The sequence below is a fragment of the Ostrea edulis genome, chromosome 3 (genome assembly GCF_947568905.1).
Source record: "Ostrea edulis chromosome 3, xbOstEdul1.1, whole genome shotgun sequence".
Classification (NCBI taxonomy): Eukaryota; Metazoa; Mollusca; class Bivalvia; order Ostreida; family Ostreidae; genus Ostrea; species Ostrea edulis.
In genome coordinates this window covers 58,846,094-58,868,785 of record NC_079166.1, presented here as the reverse complement: position 1 = coordinate 58,868,785, position 22,692 = coordinate 58,846,094, and the positions used below count along the sequence as shown (strand labels likewise).

The 22,692-nt window shown below is 34.8% G+C and overlaps 2 protein-coding genes across 5 annotated transcripts in view; one reads left to right on the top strand and one right to left on the bottom strand.

Moving 5' to 3' along the window:
* Positions 1-22,692, top strand: part of LOC125673265 (uncharacterized) — an 82,769-nt gene that overhangs the window by 39,554 nt on the left and 20,523 nt on the right. The window lies entirely within an intron of this gene.
* On the bottom strand, positions 6,679-18,834 carry LOC130052672 (uncharacterized). The gene is made up of 4 exons (XM_056158359.1): positions 18,677-18,834; positions 18,524-18,582; positions 14,955-15,083; positions 6,679-9,657 (listed from the first exon to the last, which is right to left on the bottom strand). The coding sequence occupies exons 1-4, from the start codon at positions 18,754-18,756 to the stop codon at positions 9,419-9,421; spliced, it is 507 nt and encodes a 168-aa protein (XP_056014334.1). The 5' UTR covers positions 18,757-18,834; the 3' UTR covers positions 6,679-9,418.

Sequence of the window (22,692 nt, the reverse complement as noted above, 5' to 3'; positions counted from 1 at the left end):
GGCTACTTCCTGAGGTGCACTCCGGCTGTTTACACACATGTGGAAAAACACGTGGATTTGAGGGTAGTCTTGTTTGCGGGTAATTTATTTTCAAAAATGTCGCGTAGGGTGTTCTTATACTGGTGTCGGCAGACGAGATAGGTAACATAGAACGTTTCTGACTGCGTTATTCGGCATCAATTCTGTAAATTAATTTTTAATGATTTTTTTTTCCTCTGTGGTAATATCTAGTGAAAATAATTGCCGGTGTGATACCTCAAAATGTAGAGAATGCGCGAACGGAATTGTGGGAAGGGGAAGCAGACTACTCTGAAGCTAAACTGGTTCCCTGTTGATCTCGCTTCTCTACGGGTACAACAGGTTGTGTGTAGCATCAATCAGCTGGGAACCAGTTTACTCTGAAGTTTGCAAAATGCGCCCTCTGGTGAGAATGAGACTAAATTGTGACGGGCCATTGTGACGTTTCCCGGGTAAATGTCGAATGTCAGAAGTTACCATTAATGTACGTATTTTCATCATCGTCGACGTGGTTACCCACGGTGCATCTCGTCGATTCTCTCCATTATCACGAGGGAGCATGGTTTACGACGAAGTATTTTTAATCTTATAGGAGAATCGGCAGTTTTGTCTGTACCGTCTGGTACAACGTAACAAAGCAACCATGACTGAACTCGCAAAGCTCTAATCTCGGCTGCGATTCGGCTTGGCTGAATATTTGGACTGACGCCTTCATCGAATCTCGGAGCAATCCTTCATAATTCATGTCTGGAAATTTACTTTCAGCTTCGGCGGTTCTAGCAATTAATGTGCTCTTAGGTGACATTGCTGTTCGCTTCAATAAGTTAATTGACTATTAAACCCAATTTGTATCACTATTGATGTTGCATCACTTACTAAGTATGTAAATTCCATAAAATAAACTATTGCTAAATTTTCGGTTCGAATGACGACTTTCATGGCAAATATTTTATTTCCCGAAATTGAAGAGTTCCAATAGTTTGTTTTTAAAGCGAGTAGCTGCTTTATTGCTACCAGTTGGATTTGGTTTTCGTCATCGCGTTTCCGGTTTATCGCCAACTATAGGCAAATTTATGCATCGCTGTAGTAAAGAGGTCGTGTTTAAAGTAGTCGTAATTTTGCAACCGATCTAGTATGGGGTTTATCCGCAGGGGCAATTTTTTGGGAAATACAGTTCGTTGGACAGTGGATAAATTATGTATAGAAAGGTGATATTTTTGCATTCATTCGGGGGGAAAGTGGGACACAGAAGCAAGTCATTCTTCAGTTAAAATTCCCGTTTGAATCTGCGTCTGTAATTTTATAATTAAATTGATTATTAAGAAATTCAAAATTTAAAAATCAATAAGAATCTGTACATGAAACTGTTTTGGTTAGGGTGCCTTTGCATAGTAACCTTCGCATAGCGGCTACACCGTATACAATGTCACACTCGAGGAGTCGTCACTGGATCACGAGGGATCGGCTCCGAAGCGGAGCAAACGCAGTATCACCTAGTATGAGATCGGTTTACTTATAAAATACACCATATTTCTGCAAACATCATTATTGCATAGAGTGTCGTAGATATAATTATCTTGATGAATCAAATGGAATTTTAATTAGATTGACTGTAACAGCTGATCATTCTTGTTAAGAATATCATATTGGTACCTCCTGCAAATAATACTTTCTAGTACAAATTAATGTTTAATGTGTAAATCCTAGTCATGCAGATGTGTGTAGTAAAACATCAATGTGAACAGTATTAGTACCGAGTAAACGTGCTTAATTCACACGGATGCAGCATGCACATTTGTTCAAAATGATACTTAGCCTATAAAATATAGCGCTGCGGCAAAGCTGTGTAAAAAACAATGACAAATGGACAAACCCCAGAGGCTAAGGAACATGCATAAGAATATGAAAAACGTCGGAAACGGGAATTGCACTGGCAAAAGTATACAATGATAAACATAACATGTATTAGGATCAAACAAACTTCGATCTTTATGTGGATCTTTTTTTTTTATCGAGCATGTTAATTTTTGTTTTGGCAGGTGAAATTGATAGAAATACCTGCTGAAGGGCATGTATTCAATAATAGTTTTCGTGAAGACTATTGAAGCAGGGCTCTCGGGGGAAAGAACAGCCATTAAAGCTCAAAGATTGTCTCAATTTAATTAAAATAAGATCTTCTCTAATAGTTACACTGGTCTGATTTTAATTGGATTGAAGATTGTCTGTTCTGTTTGAGTCGATTTGAGTTATAAGGATGGATCTCCAGTTAATGAAATGTCATGCCTTATCGACTGAATACCATGACTTGGTACCTTGCAATATGAAAGATCCCATAACTATAGTGAGTGGAGCTAACGTGGAGCTAACGTCGCAAAGTGATGCATCAAGCTCTCTCCAATGATTATACACGAATAACATCATTACATGTATACATGGTTTCCTCTTCATCATCTGCAAATGATGGGAATTACCCAAAGTGCTCTGGAAAAATGCCACCGGCAATGTGGTAATAATTTATGAATAAAATAAATTGTTTTAAAAGTACCACAAACATTGTTATTATACACCCGTCGAAGACGGGACGTATTATGGTATGGCGTCGTCTGTTCGTTCGTTCGTCCGGACCTAGTGGGCAGGATACAGACCGAATTGCAAGCTCTAGGTTTTTACAACTTGGTCCATTTGATCATCATGATGAGAGGAAGATGCCTATTGTTTTTCAAGGTCAGAGGTTAAATGTCAAGACCGTAGTATCCCTTAGTAGGAAAACCTAGTAGGAAATCCCTGTGGGCAGGATACAAACCAAACCGTCAGCTCCAGGATACTACAACTTGGGATACTTGATCCCCATGATGAGAGGAAGATGTCTATTGTTTTTCAAGGTCAAGGTCATAGTATTACTTAGTAGGAAAACCATGTAGGCGGGATACAAACTGAATCGTAAGCTATAGAATATTGCAACTTAATTGGTACATTTGATCACCATGATGAGAGGAAGATATGCTATTGTTTTTCAAGGTCAGAGGTCAAGGTCGTAGTATACTTACAGGGTTGTCACTAATGCAAGAATCTGCGTCTTAGACGCATAAACTTCATTTGGAACGCAAGTTTGTCTGATATGGCGAGTCCGGCAGACGCGTCACGAACTGAGAGTGAAAATCATAATTTTACTTAGAAGCCCTGATATATTGTGTATTAATTAAAACTTGTAATAGGAAAAAATCTTGGTAAAACGTTACGCTCTAGTGAACTGAGATAATACCCCCGAGTTCACAGTGTACCAATCAAAGTTGTTTGTTTAGCGTTAATCAATTAGGTGCGAATTAGAAATTAAAAACATAATTAGATAAAATGCAAAATTAAGAACATTTTGCCACTAGAAGTTATTTATTTTTATTTCTTATTTATTTATTTCACAAATCGGAATCTATATTTAGATATGAATGTTAGTCTTTCGGTAGCCATTATTATTGGAGTCAAAAGTAGCGTAGTTTGTAAACTTTGGTAGGTTTTACAGATTTTAGGCAAACAAAACTAGTATACATCTAGTTTATCACAATAATAATTTGATTAAATAGCTGTTTAATATTGAATAGGGTTGTTGTGATGATAGCAGATTCAGGGAAGTATTTCTGTTTGCGTGGACAATATTAGTCGTCCGACGCCATTAAGTCGTGAATGATTAAATGCTTACTCCTCCTAGGCACCAGATCCCACCTCTGGTATATCCAGGGGTCCGTGTTTGCCCAACTATTTTGTATTGCTTGTAGGGGTTATCTCACTGTTCGTTATCTTCACCTTTCTATTAACGAAAGCAAATCAGACCCTTCCAGAAATCCCATGAAAAGTTTTTTTAAGCCACCAATTGCAACTTGTAATGTTTGATTTAATGATCAATGGTGAGCACTTCGATATTTCGCTTATACAGAAACATCACTATTTTGGGGTGTATCAGCTGCCACATTTTTTACCGTCGTATCAAGTAAGGGTTCTTTTATCTTATCTATGACTTTCACTTTTTAATGCCGGGAACCTGAGGAAGGAATTCGAATTCAGTATCATTGATTTCTTGGCGTTACATCTAGAATTCAGACACCTGTAAAGTTACCTACATCATGTTTGTGAACACGCCATTGCATGTTCTACTGTCTTGATAAGTCGTGGTTACAGTTTAAAAGAATGAGAATCTGACCGACGACGATATCTTGGTTGATATTTGGTAGAGGGATAATTAAAATAGGTCAATAGTCCGATTCAGTTTTAAATACATGTATTGCTATTTTCTACAACACTATGAAATTGGTATTTCTAAATGCAAAATATGTCGGTCATAAATATTCTGAATAATTATTGATAGACCGAAATAGATCTTTTTTTAAAGAATAAATCCGTCTCACTTATTGAACTTGAAATCAGCGCATTGTGACGTCACAATGACCTAGAAATGTTTGCGGGAAATGACGAACATTAATCTCGAGTTATCTCGTTTAGTAAACTTGCCTTTGTCGACAAAGTAATATAATACACGTACCTCTAGAACTTTGTGGTTTGTCCCTGGGACGAACAAATGCAATGTTTCTTCGTTGTTGGGGAGTTATACAGGCTTCTAATGTACACAAAGCAAATCTGTCATGTTTCGAGAATAGCTTCAAACATTTTGCTTTGGTTTAGATATTTTGCGAATTATTAAGTTAGATTATTTTAAAATATATTGTTATATGCCCGTCTTTTAGGCGGGACGTATTATGGTACAGCGATGTGTGTACGCCCGTCCGTCCGTTCGGGATTTTCTGTTTCTAATTTCATATTTCTGTCACATATCAAGCTAAAACGTCCTATGTAGCTTCTTTGTGGATCACTCGAGATCATGTTGCAATTTGGACCCATTTTTACCTCTCTTGCAGGAGTTTTGTCCCTTTATTTGAAAATTGTTGTTTTATGGAAGGTACATAATTTATCAGGTAAACTCTTCCCACAATTTTCTAGTGAGGACCATCTTGTTTTAAAGAGTGTTTATATATATATGGGTATTGAAGATGTGCATTTGACAAGGATTTCGATTTTCTTCTATTTTGAGAACATTACAGGTTGTTGAACTTGGTCTGTTTTGAGGAAATATTACAAAGAGAGTACATGATTTGTCTTTGATGGTTTTTCTTCCTCGGTTTTTAAGTGAGGACTTTCTTATTTTACAGAGTATTTGCATGATTATGGAAGATGTGCATGTGGCAAGGATTTTGATTTTCTTCAATTGTAAAGAAAATTACAGGTTTTTGAACTTTGTCCATTTGAGGAAATATCATATTAATAAAGAACATGGTTTGTTCTTTTAAATCCTCTCACAATAGAAGCTAGGGTCTTTGTAAATAACTTGAAGATGTGCATAATGCATGGATTTTGATTCTTAACAATTTTTAATTTTCTTTGATGTTTTAAATATTGTTGAACTTGGTCAACTTTGGGAAAATATTTTACACACAGAACTCTTGGTTTGTCTCTTTACCTCATGTCACAGTTTTAAGCTAAGACCCTCTATTTATACAATACAAAGAAAGTATGTCACAGCCTGATGATGAATGGTACTACCTAAAGCAAAAGTTCTACAAATTATGGCTTAAGAAAAATACCCTATGTTAACATTTTCATGGGCGTATCATCTACTGTTTACGGTACTCTTGTTCTGTATTCAATTAATTATTTCACTCTTCGAGAGTGACCGCTGTCATCATGTTATATTTAGAATTGTTTGTTTTCCATTTATCGGGAATGATGGTGATGTGCTATATATACGGATGTTGTATATACCACGATATTATTTTTTGGGGATGGCTTTTCCTGGTACTTTGGGTGCTGTTTCAGGATTTATGATGTAATTCTACTGTGTTCATTGTACATTTGCTTGGAATGTCAATAAAATTGCATAACCTGGAGTGATGCGATTACATCATTGATTATTCTTTGTTTGAAAATGGATGAGTATAGCTACATTAATTTATTTGAACGGTAGAGATATTTTGCCGGCCGGATTTTGTAAAGTTGTTTTAGCGCGATGCCAACACATTTTTATGATTTAAACCGGAAAATCACCCCACGTGATCAATGCCCGAGGGTGTTGTTATCTTGGAATGTTTGATTTGTACAAACCACAATTGGTCATCTAAAATATATTTCTCAGCATATACATTGCTGTTTTTCTTGCACTGAGAACCGAAAGTAGTAGTAAACATCCCCTGTCGACCGGTCACACCCGCTGTGAGCCCTATTCCTTGATCAAGTAAACGGAGTAATTCGTAGTCAAAAACAGTGTGCCAAAAATGGCCTAACAATCGACATCAAACGCGTCAGACAGCATTTGACCCAATGATGGGCTGTATTGGCAAATTAGATATCCCGTTTGTCATAAAGTTGGATTGTTAGTTTGCCGTTAATATTTATTTTCATTAAAATATCTAAGTACGAAGCAAATATTGACGACTCTCGACTCTTGTGTCTTATATGTCGAGTTCACAGGGATCGAATCGACATATGAAAGAAAATTATTGTTATTAATTTAGATAAAACGTCGATATATCTAAATGTCGAGTTGAAGGCCACATTAAATTATTTTTTTCTCCTGTAGCTTTCGAATTTCATAAGAATATAAAAACGGTCCAGTTAATAATAATAATAGCCTTTATTTATCCAGAACAACACAAATTAGCATATAGCTAGTTTCCATTGTGGTCTTGTATTAAAATATATACACAAACATAAAATTAACATCTAAAATAAGTATCTAAACATGAATACGATATAAAAGGAAAGGAGGGGGATATAGCATAAGACACACCTAATTAGTGATATAATTTTTACCTAAATATGAATACATGACGTAAAAGGAAAGAAGAAAAAATAGCATAAGACACACACACAGTGCCATATCACAACTACATTTGGCACAATTGAACAAAAAGAGGAAAGCACGATGTTTAAGTGCTACTTCTATGAAAATATTCCATCAAATACACAGCTTTAAATATGCCAACCGAACCAGAGCTTCTAACATTTTGAGAGTCTGTTCCTAAGGAATGCAGAAGAGTAGCTGTATGAACGTTTAAAATTTTCAGTTTTAGCTCTTGGTAAATATAATAAATTAGACATGTAATCATTCAACCTGGTTTGGCGGCAACTCGCATCTCTTGTATATTTAAACACGTTTAGGTAATTTGGCATTTGATTATTTAAAACTTTGAACAGAAAGACAACATTTCTAAACATAAAATAATCCTTAATTGGCATCCAGTTCAAACACGAAAATAAAAAGCCAGTAGAGGTCCTGATATCTGGAATATTTAAAAGTATTCTTGCTGCCCTCTTTTGCAGCTTGCATTATTTTTTCTAAATATAGTTGATTTTGTACATTACACCAGACAGTACAGCAGTAAGTAAAATGTGGAAAAAACAATACTATTAAAAACCTTGATAAGTGCATTTGGTGGCATAAAATAACTCGCTTTCTTAAGTACAGCACTCCACGTGTGCATCCCATGATAAAATATTATCTATATAAACACCTAATAGTTTAGCCTGCCTCACAAATTCAGTTTGTACACCATTAAAATCTATATTTAGCATTCGACATTTCCGTAACCTTTGAGACGTGCCAATAAAGCATACATTGTGATTTTTGAAGATTTACGCTTGCAATTTTGATTCAATTACACCAACAGATTTATCACTCACGCCCTGTGAAGTGTCCTCTGCATACATTGTAAATGAAGAGTGTTTATTACCTTTTGGATAATCGTTAATGTACAAAATAAAAAATAATGGTCCTAAAATTGACCCCTGAGGAACTCCTAAGGATATACTTTTTTCTCTAGATAACACACCTCTCCAACTGAAACATTGCTTACGATTTGTAAGATATGATTGAAACCATTTAAAAGTATTGTGACCAATTCCAAAAGACATAAGTTTATGCAAAAGTACTCCATGGTTGACTGTATCAAAGGCCTTACCCAAGTCAATAAACAGAACCCCTGTAAGCTTTCCATCGTCCATGTTTTTTAACCATTTATCAGTAAGACCATTCAACGCTGTCTCACATGAATGACTTGACCTAAATCCAGATTGACTATCTGTAATTAATTTGTTTGTGGATAAATATTCATAAAAGGAATTAAAAGCATGTCGTTCAATAATCTTACTGACAACTGTCAATCTGGACCACATATCCTTTGGTCGAGTGGTACATTGATCAACTGCTTCCTCCACAAAGCCCGTTAACAAAGGGGCACAATTGATGCCCATGGAGATTCCAACAGACTGTTGGAAGACCTGATCACCAAAGACTACGACAATATTGTCTATGAGGAACTCTAGCATATTGTTTGTTAAATTTCATCTTCCGAGTGATTGTGCTTGGAATCAGAGGAGTGTTTAACAAAGTTTGTTTTTGGATGACTGATCACGAGATGCGAATATTTCCTTTTTTTCATATTTATTGAAGAAACAACTGTCTATGATGTCAAAAAGTGTTGTCTTTAATTTATCATGAGGAATGGTTGTGTAAAGTGTTGAAAAGTCATACGTTTTGATGTTGATTTGAGAAACTTTTGCGATTTCAAATTTACGAAAAGTTCTTTTTTTGATCCACCTTTGATTTACACCACATGTATCACAGTACGTTTGACGTTTTTCCTTCACAGCTGTTAATATTTTCCTAAGGAGCAAAAATAGGTTCTTGGTAGAACATTTACTGGATCCAGCAATGTATCTTTCTCTGTAAGGGTTTTTATGAAGTTTTGGAATCCAGTATTGGCACAGTAACTCATATTCATCCATCTGATTGACTGGTATATTAAATGTGTCTAAAACTGAAGGTATTGATGAAAGGTGAAGATAACGAACTGTGATATGTCTTGCCATTTTTCGCATGTTTTACATCATTGTCTGGCGACTGGTCGCGGTAGCATAATGGCCAAACATTTTGCTTCGCAAACAGACGGGTTCCATTCCTGATCCCATGAAATTTGTTAAACGACGCTTTTCATTTAATTGTATTATACATTACAGTGTATGTATAGTTTCTTAGAACTTTAGGATGTGTTTTTAATTGATGTAATATTCTGCCTTTATCGAGTAGTGTTGGCTACTTTGCACAACATGGAGAATTATTGACCCCCAGAATAATTCGTGGTAATCCTCGGATCCGCAACAGTTGTGAACGTCTTTTTCTTTTTTGCTTTCCATGTTTCCTTCTATTACATGCAAGATACATCATAGATTTTGAATAAAAGAATTAAACCCATTTTTCAATAAAAAAGAATTGTTTTAGAAAGATTGACAATCAACATCGAGTTCTTTGTCTTACTTTTATTTTTTTTTACCACTATAACTGTTTGAAATATTCGATATGTCATTCAAATTTTGTTTCTGTACATAAATTTTTATCTAGTATTGTGTGATAATGATTTTCCTCTGGAACTGGCTCTTGTATTTGTCGTTTTAGAAAAAAATTCTTTAGCTTCAAGCTTCCATAAACGATAAAGGCGATAATGGCAATCCCCGAAAGACTTAAGATGGCGATACTTAGGTAAGAATGGTTGTCACTGTGAGTGTCTGTCTCTGTGTCAATTGGGTATTGGGTGGAGTTTTCTACAAAATATGGCATATAATTATTACTGTATAATTATAATCTGTATCATATCTATTTTTATTCAAGTACACACTCATAAAAATATACACTGTTGATAAAAAATGGAGTGCTGATGATTTTGGCATCTTGATGAAACGTATTTCAATGGCGAAATCTTAGATTTGACGTGCTGGGATGTAATACTTTGTAGAAACTGTCGATAATATGCATGATTATGAAACGATTTGTAATGTGATTCTTGGCGTTTGTGTCAAGGTTAGTTGAAGCACGGAATTTGTTCATGGCAGAGTACCTTGAAATGCCACAGGAGGAAAACTTAATTGTACATATATAGATATAAGCACATGCAAAAGGAAGCCAAATATTTAAGAGTGAAAATCAGCAAGCATTTCATGGAAAGTCAAAAATGTTGTTTTTCGAAAGCTGCTGATATATATTTGATTTTATCCCACTGAATACAAAAACAAACCTAAAGTGATTATGGAAGCAGTACCAGTCTGGTATCCAAGGACATTCATATCCTTAGCAACAGGTGTACAAAATCTTGTGAAAACCAATGATTGTTAGCTATTTTAGATGGATATATGTCCTGTAAGTAAATATTCTATGTTATTTTGTCTACTTTATTTAGTTTCAGAATGGTTTTACCCATTTTAAAAAAAATAGCAATTTTTCTAGGGTTATTATTGCCATGACAACGGATAAAAGCATGAATTTTAACGGTTACTGATTTTCATAATTAAATTCTACAACCGCCCTTGGAAAAATGAAATCTATATTCTTGTTAAGGGTCATTTATATATCATACATGTATCTGTAAATAAAATTGATTGGCAACTCAAGTACAGAAAAGTTATAAAAGTTCAAATCTTTGTAAAACTTACATTTCAATGCGTTTTAAGGGATGGGGGAAAACTGATTAATTACAAAATTTATAACAATATACATGTATCATTCATATTAGTTCTGATAATTACATACTTATTTTGTACTTATTGTTGATTGGAAAATCACCGACATTTGAATAATAATTATAGCTCTTGTTCAGATATTAAAATAATAATGTGTTCAGGGTCATTCCAGTTTAACTAAAATGTCATTTTTGGGTTTGGAAATGATATTGTGTATTGAAACAGTGTAACACATTTCCACTTTGAAAAAATCGAAAAAATCACTGATTTTAAAAATACACCAATCAGTCTAAGCATAGTGCTCAGAATTCAATCAAAATTCTTTTCACATGTTAGAGACATCTATATTTACAAAATTTGTATGAAATATCTGTTCCTGGACTCTCGATGATAATGGAAATATGTACTTGAAGTAAAAAAAACTTTTTTTATTCTCCGGTGTATAATTTACCGGGTACATATTTTAAACACATGCTTATTCAGCCAGTAGGAGGAATAATTGCAAGTCATTATGGCTTGACACTTAAAATGCTTGTCAACTGAAATTTGTTAGATACATGTGTCTGTCCTGTGTGTCATGGTAAAAGACAGCACATTTAGAAAATTAAGATTTTTTCTCTACTTTGAATCGTTGTGGTTAGCAAAAAGCAAGAACACCTATTTAAACGTTTACACAAAACACAACATGTCAATCTTGCCATTTATCTTGTTTATAATGCATATCTGGAAAGTACCTTTTCACAATGACAAAAACATGACAGATGTAGTATGACGTCAAATCATAGACCGCAACGGTCTATGATTTGACGTCATACTACAACTGCAGCAGTGGGGGATCTAGATTATGAGTTTGTTTTGTGCAACAGAAAATACAAAAATTCTGGGTTTTCGTAATTTAAAAATAGCATCCTCTTGAGTCGAGTTTCCAGTTTCCATTCCTTGGCACACACCAGTGATGTAATAATATATTAATTACAAGAATGGATCGAGACAATTGTATGTGGCGTCAACTCACCTCTCCCGGAAAAGATTGTATATGTACCTGCTCTCACCGTATTCAATAGCAGCTTTAGGTCAATATTGTTTAAAATTGTAACCCCCCCCCCTCGAAATATTCATCCTTTTCAAGTACTACGCCATAGATCTTGCATACATTTTTAATAGACCGAAATGAAACTAGCTCACTTCAATCTTTTAACTACTCATGACTGTCACTGTATAATAAACTTGGCCTAATTAAGCTGTATTCTAAAAGTATATTGAATTCATCAATTGTGAAAAATATATTTGAATGTAAATAATCTGTAATATGTACCATTCACCGAAATAAAATCAAACAATCCTAATGTGAGAAAACTTTTAAATTTTGACATCATGTAAACAATACCGTTTTTACCTCCAGAATCTGAAGAGTGTTTTAGGGAGGTAATTTGACAGTAGAATGTGCAACATATCACATGAATAAACTGTCTTTTATGTTTCAACGTTGAACTTGCTAATGGATTTTTATGCCCCCGAGATCGAAGATCGGGATGGGGGGGGGGGGTAGTGCCTCCATGACCGAGTGGTTAGAGCATGGTGCTCAAAATCACACGGACTCTCACCTCTGTCGGCGCGGGTTCGAATCCCGCTCGCGCCGGTAAGTGAGAAAGTTTTCCAGTTTACTTTCGGAAGGTCGGTGGTCTCTTCCTAGGTACATTGTATCTGGGTTCTATCTTACACCAATAAAAACTGGGCGCCACCAGATAACTGAAAAATTGTTGAATGTGGCGGAAAACATCAATCAATCAATCGGGGGGGGGGGGTATTGTTTTTGTCCTGTCTGTCATTCTGTAATTCTGTCTGAAACTTTAACCTTGCTAATAATTTTTGAACCGTAAGTGCTAGAGCTTTGATAGTTTACATGCGTATTTCTTGTGACAAGACCTTTTCGTGGGTACCAACATTTTTTATACTGTACCTTAACCTTGGAGTTTGACCTACTTTTTGAAAACTTTATCTTGCTAATACTAGCAACTTTTGAACAATAAGTGCTAAAACTAGAGCTTTGATATTTCACATGAGTATTGCTTGTGACAAGAACTTTCCGTGGGTACTAAACCTTTTGACCTTGGCATTTGACCTACTTTTAAAAACTTTGACATTGGTCATAACTATTAAATGGTAAATATTAGAACTTTCATATTGCACATGAGCATTTCTTCTGACAAGATCTTTCTACTAGTACCAAGATATTTTGTCCTTGTGACCTTGCAAATCTTCGGAATTGCCCATTATCGGGGGCATGTGTGTTTCACAAACACATCTTGTTTCTTGATAATTGTAGCACAAATGCCATATTATATGTAAAATATGTTAATAAATCTTGACATGGTTGTAGATTTCTTGTAAAAGTCTATTAAATTTACTGCTTTTTAAAAGCGAAACGAGCCCCAGAAAACCAGTATAATTATCAAGGGGTAAGATGAATTTCAATTATCGATGTGGGTTACAATATGTTAGTGTTGGTTGGTTGAATATTGTTTAACGTCCCTCTCGAGAATATTTCAGTGTAAAAAAAAAATTCATTTAAATGTGTTTCATGATAACCAGTAATGAGAATGTTTGTGTAAAGAGAAAGTTCGCAAATTATATGGTCGTTATAGCAATCTAGGTTGCCAATACAACCTATCAGTGGGTGAAATGCTGTCTGACTTGTTTCATATCGATTGTTAGGCCGTCCTTGGCACACTGGTTTTGACTACGGGATAACTCCTTTTACCTGATTAAAACATAAGGTTCACAACGGATATTCATATGTAGAACATCCTCTCGCATATCGAATTTGTTGACAAATAAACGCCATGTGCAGGTGATAACGGATTATTTGCTACATGTATGTGGGAAGTTGACAATGGATTTGCTGCAGTCCTCCTTCTTTATCATAAAGTTTAGTTGTTAGTTTCCTGTTAACGTATATCCTCAATAAAAGATCCAAATATGAAGCAGATATGGAAGATAAAGTGATGTCTGGAATATATCTAATTGACCTATGAATATCTAATCGACATATGCATTAAAGTGAGCATTGTTGATAGATAAACGTTGTCGATGTTTAAGGATCATTGCTGGGATTTTTTTCTAATGTGCAAACTTTTAAATAAACAGTCTTATTCGAATATAAAAACGGGTCAGCTAAACATTAGCATTATTTTACCAACTCGAGCAATGTAATAATTATGCTCCATCCTTTAAGTGATCCTAAAGAAATTCTTAGTGGTGTTTCATGGAAATTGGGAAATGTTATTCCCACCTCATTTGCAGATCCATAGAAAAGACCAAAGATAAATATAGCTACCTACAGTGGAAGATTAATTGTCCTTAAAATGAAAATATCGAACAGTGACCAATCTCATTGCATACAAAATTTAGATAGGACAAAACCACAGGTTGCTGTACAAACCAGAGATATCTGATGCATCTAAGTGCAGGTACATGTACCTAGTAGGAGTAAGCATCCCTGTTGACCGGTCACACCGCAGTGAACCCTACATTTCGATGGGATAAACGGAGTAATCCGTAGTCAAAATTAGTGTGTAAAGAACAGTCTCAAATTGGTATGGAATACGTCAGATAGCATTCAACTTAATAACAGGTTGTATTTGCAAAATTGGTCATTATAATGTTGACTTTTAACAGGACTGTTGAAGTTAAACAATCTTATGAGGGGAAAGCAGCCTGAGAATATTCCTTTTTGTAAATGTAGGACGTGAGGCAACATAAGTGCATACAATATATTATGCAATTTAGAAGCACTAATAATGTTTGACAGAATGCTATTTATAATTCCAAGCACATTCTGCAGCACTTGTTATCTCTGCGTTATGCTCTATAGAAAGGGGAAAGCTGGCGGGATGTTGGCATACAATCCAACATTGATATTTAATATTTCTTGCAGAGGAAACTTTCTAACATGTCAGGCTTCATGGCTTATGTGATTGACTCTAGGCTATGGTTAGAACTTATTATACTCTTACCAATTATTGGACCTCAAATCTGTTAATTTAATCTGTTTTGAAATATGTTTGCAGATTGCTCTTGGTGATAGTTTAATATTTCTAAAACATGAATTATGTTCTTGCATAACAAAGAATTGTGAAACAGAAAAGATACACAAAATAAAGAAAATGAGCATGGAGACTTGAGCAAGTCTACCAAATTATGAACGCATCTGATGTTTTGTTTTCTTGAATGACATTTCTAAAATGTTTCACAGATTAACATGATAAATTATGTATTAAAACATTTCATGCACTATAAGTATACATTTGCATTCACATTGGTAGCAGTTAAAACTACATAATAATTATTCATTTCATTATAATTACAATGTCTGTTGTACTTACGAATTGGGCAACCTGTTCGGAAATCACAGGTCTCATTAGAACAATTACATTTCTGTGCACATTTTACTCCATAGCTTGGGTAGACGCATTTCTTCATACACCTTATGCCAGAAAACCCATCTACACATTCTAAAAATCGATATTATAAAAAAGTAAGATACCATTACAGTATTCCATTCCATGAATGTTAGGTACATTGGCATGTTATGCACGGCAGAGACAACTAAAAAAATTATCTGCCTCTGAAAAGTATATATACCAACTTTTTTCTAAATCTTTGTTTCAAAATAGGTTGATTTCATGCTGATTACTTTGGACACAGACGTAAAAGAAGAGCCTACAAATCGGGGATCCATGTGAAAAAATTATTTCACAACACTCGTACTTATACTGTCTAAGTAAGTATCACGTAATTGAATACGCATAACAAGAAGATATTTGCGCATTGATTTAACAAACTTTAACCTCACTTGAATGAAAGGTGAAGATAACGAACAGTGATCAATCTCACAGCTCCTATAAGCAATGCAAAGTTGGACAAACACGAACCTCTGGACACAAACTCGCAAATTCTATGGGCGTTATAACAATCTAGTTTACCAATACAACCTATCATTGGATCAAATGCTGTCTGACGTGTTTCATACTGATTATTATACCGTTCGTGGCACACTGATTTTGACTACGGATAACTCACGGCGAGTGTGTCCTATGGACAGGGGATGCTTACTCCTAGGCACCCGATCCCATATCTGGTGTGTCCAGGGGTCCGTGTTTGCCCAACTACATGTATCTATTTTTATTGCTGATGGGATTTATGGGATTGATCACTGTTCGTTATCTTCACCTTTCACCTGGCCACAGTTGAAAACTAGGAAGAAGAAAATCTAGTAAAGTGTTTGTTGAGTGTAAATTACGAAGCTCACAATGCTGTGTTTGATGTGCTAAATTGAAAAGAGTTGTATGTGGAAAAGATACCTAAGAATTGTAATACTTCAGATCTATTCACGTTATCATACTATTGTAATGTCATCCCTTGCACTTAAGGTAATATCTTCTCTCATACATGTATCTTAGAGACTTGTCTTATATCTTAGAGACTTATTCATAAGAAAGACTCACAGAATGAAAAACACAGTGTGTTCAGTGAGCAATTGTCTGGTTCAAAACTCCCACGAATTTCAAAATACAAAGATGAAATTGACAAAGTTGTAGTGTTTTTTAATCCTTGTTGAATGTATGCATGGGTGCATGTATATACTTTGTAAATGTTTATAAATATGACCCCCATACTTTGATACTTGGATTTCAATTAATCGCAATGTTTCATTTTGTTGACAGTGATGCACATACATGTAACCAAAACATTTTACGTGTTCATGTTTATCTATAATGGAGGTACTACTATATGTTGGAAGCTAAAATCTTTTCGTTGTGAAGTAAACTCTTACCCTGGATATCTAGTTCCCATCCCATTTTACCCACATCATCATGATCATCATCCCTCTCTTATAAAGTTATACACCCGAGGCATCTAGGGTGAGTGAGATACATCTCACTATAACATCATTGATTATAAATTGATGTAGGCAGGTCTTTTGTCCTGGCAGTCATTTTTATATTGAAATTCAAGCAATGTGCCTATTCATTTCTCATTAATTGAATGTTATAGAAAATGTGAAGATAACAAACAGTGATCAATCTCATATTTCCCACAAAGAATACAAGATTAATAGTAAAGCTAACACTGCCTCCTGGACAAACCAGAAGTGAGATAAGATGTCTAGAAAGAGGAAGCATCCCGTATAGTACAAAGTGAAAAATCATCAAATGCATTACTTTAAATGAATCTGTACATTGGTCAATTGTCGGGATTCTAAACACTGGTGCCGGTATCAAACTTATTACTTGCAGAGGAGATTTATTTTGTGGAGTATGTACGATCTTGAGAGACTGTTGTTTACATCTCACCCGTCTTTAACTTGCAAAACGTCAGTTCCTGTCTCCGGGTTTCTGAATGTTTATCTTCGCAGTTGTTGTCGGGGACTATTATTACTTTATTCTAAATACGAGTCATATAAAAATAGTAACTCTTCCAGGACTTCTAGGGGAGTTACACGACTTGAAAGGAAAATCTTTCACTAAAGCTAATAATGCTCTACACGGCCACGACCCCAAAGTGCTCTTAACTAATCAGTATAATTACGCAGTTTGTTAATTAATTCGTTTTAATGATGGGTCATTTTAAAGTAATTCCACCCTCCTGTGATGTCATTAGATTTTGCAAAATCAATGATTTATTTACATTTATGGGTGATAGGAACATAAATTTTATTGGAATCTTTCCTGATAGCTATTGTAAAAAAATCTTGTTAAAGATAAACTATTTTAAAAGTCTAAATTATAGATGAATAATCAATGATACGTTTTAAGATATTGAATCCAAGGGCAATAACTCTGTTTCTATTGATTTCTTTATTAAGTCTATTATGCGATATATTTCCTTTATTTTTACAGACATTTTGTATATTTTTGTGAAGATACACTTTCATGAAATTGTTATGAATGGTACTATATCATCATAACCAATTTGTATGAAATTTTGATAACGCTGTTTAAGGAAAATTGCAATTTTCTGACGGTGACAGATGATTCTATTTATGTACGTCTCTTGTCTTAAAAAGTGTGATGACATATGTATTTTATTTGATAATTTGTTAGTTTTAACTCTAATGAATGGAAATAAATACATTTTTCAAACTTGTATCAGATAAAACTGCGAGTATGGAGTTACCTTAATAATTCAGTTCTGCATTTTAACTATTTTTTCCCGTACTTTTTTTTTTTTTTTTTTTTTTACACTTTATTACTATAACTCAACACCACTATTGTTTTATTTCTTATTTCTGTATAGTTAATGATGGTCATGGTGTTATATATCTTATATATATATATAGAAAAAACTCTAAACACTTTGTAGACATATTTCGACCGTGTTACCGGTCTTCTTCGGTCGTGTTTATCTCTCATAGCAAGGTATCGCACGACTACATACACGAAAGTACTATGACGTCACAGTAAGTATTATAAACGTCAAAAAATATATATATATAACACTAAATTAATCAACGACGCGAAAAACCATATTGTCAAATTTTCGGGACGACCCATCCCTTCATCAGGACGAACGATTTAAAATTACATGATGTGGCCATTATTAACAGCAAACAACACAACAACAAAAAACTACATATAAATACACCTAGCACTAAAACTACACTAAAGCTACAAACGTATTTACACTGAAGACTACATATAAATACACCTAGCACTAAAACTACACTAAAGCTATAAACGTATTTACACTGAAGACTACATATAAATACACCTAGCACTAAAACTACACTAAAGCTATCAACGTATTTACACTAAAGACTACATGTTTTGGTTTTTAGATTTGTCAATCAATGGTAAGTACAGAGCGAATTAGGACATGCCCTATTCGTCCAAATGGCTGATCCACAATGTCATGTATATGATTTTGAAGGAATATGTAATAAACTAGTAACCTGTACAGTTGTCTGTCTCATTACTCCAGACGTAGCCAGGGCAACAACCGTCAGGATATCTTTAACGAGAAAATGTGTAAATTAATCAAGTACTGAGTCTCACTGTTTATCTCAACAACAAAATCTGTCTAGAGTAGCAAATCAAACTCTTACCTTAAGCAATTAGAAGTAAGTGTAATATCACAGAGGTAGAGAACAAAGAAAATCTTCAAAATGGAATACGTTACTGTCATCTGTAATATGTTAGGAGAAACTAGCAATATTTGATTTAAACGCGGAAGGAATGGATAGTTTTAATTCTGTGTGCCATCATACATGATCTAACGGAAATGATTTTGCGCTCGAGTGTGATATAAGAATATGCTCTTAAGTCATAAAATGTTACAACTGTACTACTTACTTATTTTTCAATCTATTGCAGTTTGAATGTGCGGAGGTGATTCCGGGGCTTTTGGATGAGCTGACATTTATGATCTAGTAAACATATCTCATAGAAACGATAGGGAAAATATATATACATTATTAAGATTTAAGTATGACAAAACACCAGATGGATCTAATGTGATTTCAAGTGCAGCAATAAAACTAGACTTCACAGCGATGATGACATATATTTCTGAATTTGATAGTTTTCCAAATACAGTTATGTAAATGGTTCAGGTTGGGTTGGTCGAAACATACATGTATGTTTGGCATTGTGATATCAATGTAGACTTCAATGTGTCTGCTGGTCGCTTGTTATTCTCATTCTACATTGACTTCGGGGGCTGTTTTTTTTTCGTCTGAAATTCGGGGATACTCCTCTATTTTAACGCTAAAAATAAAATAAATCGGTTATTGCTTGATTTAAACTCAAATTATTTTAACTAATTCTTGTTAATACACGTCTTTTAAACTTATTTTCAAAAATGTTTGAATCAAGACGTACATGTAAGTTCCAATTGATTTTATCATATATTCGAATATCTTTATTTTATCGATATCTCACGCAACACCTTTTAGGGAAATTAACATGAGACGTGCAACACCTTCTTTCTAAAACGGAACGAGGCAACGTCAAACCAATCGCATATTATCGGGCCTCCCCGGCCAGCCGAAAAGATGCGATTGGTTTACAACATGATCAGCATTAAATTATGTGGATGTTCGGTGTTAATTTTACTTATAATTGTTTTGACTAGGCCCATATTTATTATTTTATGACGATTTATAATCCTTTTACTTATATATATCCCATTCAATATACGACACCCCTCCCAAGACCAACGATCTAACACATCGAAGAATTTTTAAATACAATATTCCTCTGATATTTTCAATGTTCTTAACTTTTTAAAATTTGATTATAGAAGTCCTGTTGCGACTTTTTGTAATAATTGATTAACAGTTAATGATATGTACAAACACATGGATAAACACAAAGAAGCTTTTTTTTTAATTTTGGTTGAACATGTTTTGTGATGTCACAGATCTTGAAAGTAAGTAATAAATCGAAAACTGTCCATTATGCCAGATATCGATTGGTCCGGGACTGTTCTGGGAAGTTTACGATTTATGATTTAGACTAGGCTGTACACTACCTGACAATGTCCCAAGAAATCGGGCCGCCAATGTTTATAATATTAGCCGTTTTTCTGTTTGCCATTAATATAGTACATTACGTATTCGATTATTACGTTTGACGAGAAAAAACCCCGATATGTATTCATAATCATTTACGTTACATAACGAACATTTGATTTGGAGCTCCAAATGACTTCATGATAATCAAGTTTTATTTACTGCAGTATATGATATCGATAAATATAACATACTAATGCACGGAATTATTCAAATATTTTCTTAAATTCATTTGAATTAAAGAAATCGTTCATTCAATTAATGTGTGGAACAGTTCAAACACGCATTCAAACGTCCTTCCTCCATGCAATGTTACATTGTATTTAATTCTGATTTCCCGCGTTTTCACGGGGTTTCATCTAGTATCAGGAAAGGCAAAGAGGGAAACATTTTAAATGTGGAAATGTATCAGTTTCCTTGAACAGCAATCGTCCTTATAGCAATTAACAGCATCTACAGTAGATATATGTGCCAAAATATTCACGAATCGGCAAATTTATTATGATAATAAAAAAGATGACGATAATAAGTAGAGATCAATTTCATAAATTGCATAAAGAATGCAAATTCAGTAATAGGACAAACACGGACCCCTAGACACACCAGAGGTGGGATCAGCTAGCTTCGAATATTGAGCATCCCCTGTTGACTGATCAAACTCTTCGTAAGCCTTTTATCTTGACCAGGAAATGGAGTAACCCGTAGTAAAAATTTATATTTAAAGAATGGCCTAATAATTGGTATGAAACACGTTAAACAACGGTCAGACATTTGTCCTGAACAACAAAACAGAAGAAAATTATTGCAGTCTTTATATACATCAATACATGTTAATCAATTCAATATAAACTCTATAAACACCTTTTGCACCAGGCCCAGCTTATTGTTAAATCAAACGTTTAGATGTCATGACATCGATGAAAGCTACTGATAAACAAGTTGATGGTGCAGGGGTTTCGACAGTCTCGTCTTTTAAAGTCGGCAGTTTGCAAATTCTATGGTCGTTATACAACTCTACCCCTGTAGTTTGCCAATGCAACCTGTCAATGGGTCACATGCTGTCTGACGTGTCGACTTCATAAAGTTATTGTTTTATTTCCTTTTCTAACAAGCGCCTTTTTTAGTTGTTATCGCATTTTGATCTCTTGATGCTGGTAATATATTTTGGTTGAATATATCAGTATCCATAGTGATCTAAATCCAGAAAATGTTTTAAAGTAGTAGCTTGAGTGATTGAAATGTTGAGGGGGCATGCGTTTTTCAGAGGTTTCCCCAGCAGGGCATTTTATGATGTAATGAAGTAATAATCCAATAACCGTTTAAAGTATAAACATTCTTGAAAGCAGTGCACTACTCTGCGGAGCGAAAATACATGCTTTGGAGTGCTTCAGCTATAGATAGAATAGCCCTAAGAGATTATATCATTGATCAATAAATAGATAATGTACCAAATAGATTGAATTCTGCACGTTCCAAACAATCGAGGCGGATATGTGCAAAAATAATGACAGAAAAATTTGTTTTGATACATCACAGCCATACACCTAATATATGAAAGGAAATAAACGTCTGACGCTAAGGTCTCATACTGAACTAATCAGTTCCAAACTCGACCGTTTCCATGCTAATATTTGAGAATAAAAAAGCACAAATTGAAAAATTTCAACTGAAGATGCGAAATTCTGCAATATGATTTTTCGGTGGCCTCTCAAAGGTGCTGTTCAATATGTCGGTTTCGAGATACGTTAGAGTTATTTCCCTTTGAAGAACTCTCGTACATAGTAAGGCGCGAAACAACTTGTTTACATGCGGGAGTGGGACGAATATTCATCACCCGAATTCAACTGATACACAAACTAAGTAGGTGATAAGTATTCAGGGAGTAATTAAATACATGGAATAACTCCGTTTACCTGATCAGGATATGGGGCTCACGGCGGGTGTGACCGGTCAACAGGGGATGCTTACTCCTCCTAGGCACCTGATCCCACCTCTGGTGTGTCCAGGGGTCCGTGTTTGCCCAACTATCTATTTTGTATTGCTTGTAGGAGTTATGAGATTGATCACTGTTCGTTATCTTCACCTTGCATACAATTAATCAATAATACATTTTATCGTCTTCCTCACTGACTTTAGGTTCACTTTGTCCCACTTAGGCCCTCAAAGTTCTACTAAATGTACCTCCTATACAAGAGAGCTCTTATCTCGAAACTGGCGTATTGATTCAATTTCGATAGTACTTTGAAATTTGATCTAATACATCGAGTGACTCTTATTGTGACTCGTGAAGGTTGGTACACAGGGAGATCGGTACACAGTACAAGTGCAATTAGTTCCTCTTTAATGTCTACTAGGGGTTAGTCTTAAACTAATATAACTGCTCTAAGTGAAGACATATTTAATGTAAAGCACATAAAATTTCTCACTTTATTTTATTGATACCCATTTCCGCCCCTATCCACGGTAGCACTCATGACATACAGAACCAGTTTCCCAGCTGCATGTAACCAGCGCTCTAGACCGCTCGACCATCTAGGCAAGTCAAAAAA

What these genes read in the sequence shown, in the direction of transcription:
- LOC130052672 (XM_056158359.1), bottom strand. Translation starts at nt 18,756, where the DNA reads ATGACAGTAACGTATTCCATTTTGAAGATTTTCTTTGTTCTCTACCTC. An exon ending in TGAGACAGACAACTGTACAG is followed by an intron (nt 15,084 to 18,523) that starts GTTACTAGTTTA and finishes ATCGATTTTTAG; the next exon opens with AATGTGTAGATGGGTTTTCT. An exon ending in CCGAACAGGTTGCCCAATTC is followed by an intron (nt 9,658 to 14,954) that starts GTAAGTACAACA and finishes CATATTTTGTAG; the next exon opens with AAAACTCCACCCAATACCCA.